The sequence below is a fragment of the Tachypleus tridentatus genome, chromosome 9 (genome assembly GCF_004210375.1).
Source record: "Tachypleus tridentatus isolate NWPU-2018 chromosome 9, ASM421037v1, whole genome shotgun sequence".
In the NCBI taxonomy this organism is placed as follows: domain Eukaryota; kingdom Metazoa; phylum Arthropoda; class Merostomata; order Xiphosura; family Limulidae; genus Tachypleus; species Tachypleus tridentatus.
In genome coordinates, this window is record NC_134833.1 from 127,937,901 (window position 1) to 127,944,352 (window position 6,452).

Sequence of the window (6,452 nt, forward strand, 5' to 3'; positions counted from 1 at the left end):
AGATTTTACATTAAAATATTTTTTGCCACAAACATAACAAGATATTTAAGTTTTATCAAATTTAATTTGCTTTCATTAACAGGTCTAGGCCCGGCATGACCAGGTGGTTAAGGCACTTGACTCGTATTTCACGGTCGCGGGTTTGAATACCCATCGCACCAAATATGCTCGCCCTTTCAGCCGTGGGGACGTTATAATGTGACGGTTAATCTCACTATTCGTTGGTAAAAGAGTAACCCAAGAGTTGGCGGTGGGTGGTGATGACTTAAACTGTTGAATTAGGGATGGCTAGTGCAGGTTGCTCTTGTGTAGCTTTGTGCGAAATTCAAAACAAACAAACAAACATTAACTGACCTCTCTCGGGCCAGTAGGGGACATTTTGATTGAAAAAGAAGACGCCTCCCAATCCGATTTTTCAGAACGTGAACTAAACTTTTTTTGATATATTTATTGGCTAAAAGAAGACATTTCCCACATTTTTATAGTGTTGTGATTGGAAAAGTGAAGTTTTGTTAGGTGACTGAAATCCGTCAGCGCATCACGAGTTTGGTTTGTTTTGAATTTCGCACAAAGCTACACAACAACTATCTTCGCTACCCGTCCCTAATTTAGCAGTGTAAGACTAGAGGGAAAGCAGCTAGTCATCACTACCAACCGCCAACTCTTGGGTTACTTTTTTACCCACGAATAGTAGGACTGACCGTAACATTATAATGCCTTCACGGCTGAACATGTTTGTAACGGCAATTCGAACCCACGACCCTTGGATTACGAATCGAGTGCCTTAACCACCTGGCCATACCGGGCCTTAAAAATAATAATAACTTGCAGATGGCAATATGACAACAGGAATATTTTAGTTTATAAATAGTTGAGAATTTTTCCGATTACTAAATATATTTAAAGTTTGGAAATTAGCGCTTTTGAACACAATTGTTCAAAATACGGGTGTGTATGCGTTGAGTAGCAATTCGATTTCATCCTCAGCTTAACTTGTATTTTATCTCAGTTAAAAGCTTAAATATAAAAAAGTGATAACAAAAGCTTAACATCTTGGCAACTGCTTAAATAAATACGCTGATAATGTGGCTTTATTGGTATATACAGAATTTATTCCCTTAGTAGGCTATAGTATTATGTAATATAGAGACTTGAGGATGTAATGTTTCGCTAAGAAATTTATCAGTTAGTAAAAAAAACTTGCTTCATAAACATGCACTCAAAACAACCACTTTTTTTATGAATGTCCGTTCTGAACTTTTCATACTCACAATACAAATGCTGGTGTAAAGACATCTCTTGGCTCTTGGAGGACGTGTTAAAATTGTTTCAGGCAAGTTGTAGAATCTTTAAAACTGCAAAATTATTAATAGTTTGGATATTGAATATTTTAACTAGTTCTTAACCAATCAGTTTCATGTTCTTTGGTTCTGTTAATCTCCTTTTGTTTCTGCGGTTTTAAATAATTTAGTTATGCTACAAATATCTCGTAAATAAAAAAATTGTTTTCCTTTTCTCCATACTCGACTTATTTCTTTGCGTGTTAGAGTATTCAAAATTCAAATTTTCTTTGAAATAACATTTCAAAATTAGAGTGTGGTTTATTAATTAGATTATTAATAATTCAGTGTTGACATATCCATTTTTGAGGATTTCGGAAAATGCTTTTTAATAATATATAGTGAATAAACAGCAACCAAGAAGCAATAGCGTTCAGGAGAAACGTACCTTGATTCGATATTTACCCTTGTTGTATACCAGGTAAGTGAAGGAAACATGAGGGAGTCATATTTTTATGTATACAAAATGTTTTTAGAACATGCAAGTTATTTGAAGAGTTTTGTTTTGACTTATACTAGTTTTCAGCTATTAAACTGTTAACTTGTAGAATGTCTATTTGTTGATATGTTTTCAGGTTCTGTGTTGGAGACAGGTTTTACCTGCACGAGAACAAAGTCTTGTGTGAATATGATTATGAAGAGAAAATGGTATTTGCCAACATGACCCATGAAAGTGTTGATGCCCAGCTGAAACGACAACCCAACAGACAAACATTTCGTGTGCAAGATGATGGTTCCAAAAACTATCGTTATGTCGAGTCCTCAGTAGAACGAAAATGAAAGTTTTTAAAGTGTAAAATTAGTGTTGAGTAACTACAAATTTCATGACAAGAAAGAACACGGATAATATTTTGATTTATTACAAATTGTATAGTGAGTGAGAATGTACTGGTTTTTCAACGTCGATTCACTTAACTTCAAATGTTCTAGAGTATATTTAACTGATCTGAAGTAACAAAGTACCTGATGTTGCTAAATGTAGATATAATTGGTTTAGACTTTTGGTGAACTCCAACGATGGGAAGATGGCGTCTTGTGATAAACTTTTCAATGGTATAAACAAGACAAGCGTAAACGGGTATTCATGGAACCATAAGAAGAGCGTCACCACTTGAAAGAACCATTTATTTGTCTATATGTATGTTTTCTTACACTTTCTGTTAAATACCTTGAAGTTTATTGAATAGACTTCTTTTAATTTTACGATACTGGAATTAAATGTATACGAAAAAAACGTTCCTTATTTTGATGCCCTCTTGTGGCAAATAAACAAAATTATGTGAACTTTACCATTTTGCACACGCATTGTTTATATAAAATAGATATTAAGTCATCAACTAATGTTGTTCTGAATCTATAAGTATGTTATTCCAGTTTAAACAAGTGTTGTAGTTAGTTTAAGATTTGAAAATAGTATTTATTTGTTTTATAAATTACGTACCATGTCAAGTTTCAAGTGTAATGCCGTATTGCCTAATAAAAGGCTATTTAACCACTGCACCTCAATACACACATTACTACTATATATCTGAAATTTATTTCTCTCTTTAGTTTGATCATTCTAACATTTTAAATCTTAAGCCTATTAATGATAAACTTAAAACCGCTTTTACAGTGAGCTTTGAACGTGATCTTCCCCCCACGTTCAAAGCTCAGTGACAGCTACAGAAATGTAATACTCTGTTAGCGAGTGTAATTAGGCCTAACACTAATGTTTCATTACCATGGCTCCTACTCATAAAGTATTTCTTAGAAACTTAAAATTATTAATTTCAAGAATTTCTGATATTGATAGTGCAACGAACTCTAATGCTGTGGTTATAACTCAATTTAATCGTCCCATTCTCTGCGGGGACTTGTACGATTAGTGCACTATAAAACTGTCAGGCCTTGCATAAAATTAAATATGATGCCACTATTAGTAACTCGTAAATCTGAACAGTACATATCTTCTGAATATAAATGTCTGTCAGATAAAGTATATGCTGAGTTGATGAATGATAAAATATATCAGATATAAAACTTTTATTAGATATAAAACTTCAAACTAAACAGTGAAAGAATGCTTTAAGTATATGCCATTTCTTATTATTGTCTTAATGTTTTACTAAGGCATCGAAATAGTTGTTTCATTTATCAACAAAGAACATTTTGTTGTTTTTTCTAAATTTATACTTTGAAATATTATAATATTCAGGCGTAAATGTAACACGATTCGTTTAATTTCATTTATCACAAATTTGTCTGTTTATGTATTTTGGTACCATGACCCTTTCATAGTAAAATCTCATTAAATTGACATTGAAAACAAATGCTAAACTTTTTTTTTATTATTTTCGGCAGGGAAACTGAAGTAAATGCGGTTTTCCTACAGTTCAGATGAATGATTTTGAAAACAGATTTTTTTTTTCTTAATGCATATTCTTGTTAATATAAAATATTTACAATTACATGACGGACTCGTAAAAATGTATCAACTTCATTATTTTACTAGAGAACGCATTTCTGATGCCATGTGAATGATTGGATATCTATTTACCATCGCGGATTTTTATAATTATCAGATATACCAAAACTGTAGAACAAATTGTTCTTAAGCTATCGCCAACATAAGATTTGTATCGATTTTACGAGTTCAGTTTTAGTACCTGTCGTAAATAGAAATATAAATGAAACAAAAAAAGCATCGAGTAAACGTTTTCTGACGTATTTGTTTCGGTTTGAAAAAGTAAGGGTAGTAAAAGCCTAAACTTTTGTGTTGATATTTTTAGATTTTGTTGGACAGCCTCGAATTTGATTTTTGGTCTTCTACACAGATTTAAAAAATGCTGTGTATCTACACAAAAGTTTGGTACTATAAATAATGTAATAAAAACCATCCGTTTGTTTAATAATCACTTTACTAAAACTAACCCACCCACAACCAACTGAACAAAACGGCACTTAGCAGTTTTAATAATTCTTTGATGCTTGAAGATTACCACCCACTCCCTCTCAGTCAAGAAAAAAAAAATTATTACTTCTAACTTCCAAACATTATGGACCCGGCCTGGCCACGTGGTTAGGACGCTCGACTGGCAATCTGAGGATCGCGGGTTCGAATCCCCATCACATAAACATGCTCGCTTTTCCGGCCATGGGGACGCTATAATGTTGCGGTCAATCCCACTATTCATTAGTAAAAGAGTAGCCCAAGAGTTGGTGATGACTATCTGCCTCTCCTCTAGTTTTACACTTCTAAATTAGGGATGGTTAGCGTAGATAGCCCTTGTTTAGTTTTGCGCGAATTCGAAACAAATCCAAACATTAAAAATAAGATTAAGGTTTACGTAAGATTATGGTTTACAAGTGTAGCAAAGAAAATAAATCCAAATATCTGTGTAAATATATAATTCGTTTAAGATTTGTCATTTGTGAAAGACCCGAGTTTTTTTTCTCCAGATATTTTAACCACATCGAAAGAAAACTTAATTTCGCATTCTTCCGAAAAAAACCAAAAAACTCTTTGTTGTTTTTCGAGGTCCGTTAAGGATATCGAATGAAACTCGACTTTCTAGTCTGTGTTATGATACTTGAAAACTTCATGAAATGTTGTTATACATTACCATAGATATTTTTTATTACTCATCTTGAAGTTTACTGAGTTAATTGGCAATCACTGGACACAAACCAAACCACAAGCCATGATTGATTTTGATACAAATATGCAGAGGTAGACGGATGTTATTAAAAGTTAAATACATACATATAATTAGAAAGTAACTCATTTCGTCATAAAACCAAACAAAAGGTTAACTGAATAATTAACTTTTAGGGTAAAACTTAATTTCTAACAAAAACTTAAAAAGATAATCTTTTTTTAAAGGTTGTTAATCTATCTTCCGGCAAGAAACATGTTCATGTGATAAAAAATATTGATTTTCCTAGCCTTCATAAACCATAAATGCAAGACAAATAACTTTGTTTCTGGTGAAGGTTTTACTACAATAAATACTTGAGGCCAAAACCTTCATAAATAACTGGAATAATAAGATAAATGATGATTGATAACTATTATTATAACATTTGATATTAAAGAAATATTGCATACTTTAACAACGTAAAAACTCAATTTACTTTATTATATAGGTATTTATTTTTAAATATAAATTGTTTACGTGAATGCTCATCAATTTTTAAATTCAATACAAAGTCTATTATTAGGCACAAAGGCACATCTGTATTTCTGCTAACTGTAGATATGGAAACATGATCTGCCTCGCTATTTGTGCTCAGTTACCCTAAGCTACGGGGGGGCTTAATACCAAATTAAAACAAGCTTTTACCTTTTTATTACATATAATAATTTCTAGACGAAAAGTTTCAAACGTTAGAGTACTAGTAATCAAAAGTTATTTATATAATATTACATTAAACAGACATGGGATTTATATATTTATATTTTTATTGATGGCAAATGTATAATGTGAAAATATCTTGCATATTTCGATGGTATAATTTTTATTACTCACACGGAACATGATTTTTGCTACACCATATATTACCTATTCTATAATAATTGAGCCTCTAAGGTCATTAAAGGTTTACGCAGCATGACATATTTAAAAAACAACTAAATCATGTCTGATTTTGGTAAACATTCTTCTGGCTTCTTTCTTTTTCTTTTATTTTTTGTACCAGGTCATTCAGATACACTGTTTATAATTCTCTTTAACTAGTTTTTATATGTTTATTTACGAACTTCAATCCTTTTTTTTTTTCGGAATAATGCCGCAAAAATAACACGGCCTTAGAAGTCGTTTCAACAGTTGTTTACACTTCACAGCTTCACAAGTCAGAATTCTCAGCTGCTGTTTAAACACAACTTCACATGTCAACAACTGTTTAAACACAACCTTACATGTCAACGTTCTCAACAGCTATTTAAACGAGATCTCACTTGCTAACTTTATCAAACACGTAAATAAAAACAGGAGATATAGACTTGAATAAGTTAATAATTGTTAAAAAAAATTTCATAATGTTTTTCCTATATTAACAAGTTTTTACGTAATGTCCTACAAGACGTGGCGCAAGCCCAATGGTTTAAAGACTTCATACATTTGGTTCATT

At 31.9% G+C, this 6,452-nt stretch overlaps 1 protein-coding gene across 4 annotated transcripts in view; it reads left to right on the top strand.

The window, feature by feature from the left end:
* LOC143226334 (LIM domain only protein 3-like) overlaps positions 1-2,857 on the top strand; it is a 42,475-nt gene extending 39,618 nt beyond the window's left edge. For 3 of the 4 annotated variants that reach the window (XM_076457158.1, XM_076457157.1, XM_076457156.1), the window contains exon 4: positions 1,916-2,857. In XM_076457158.1, coding sequence (XP_076313273.1) covers positions 1,916-2,120 — 205 coding nt within the window. In that variant the 3' untranslated portion in view covers positions 2,121-2,857. The remainder of the gene's footprint in view (positions 1-1,915) is intronic. The other variant, XM_076457155.1, reaches the window with a different exon arrangement.
* The last annotated feature ends 3,595 nt before the right edge of the window (positions 2,858-6,452 follow it).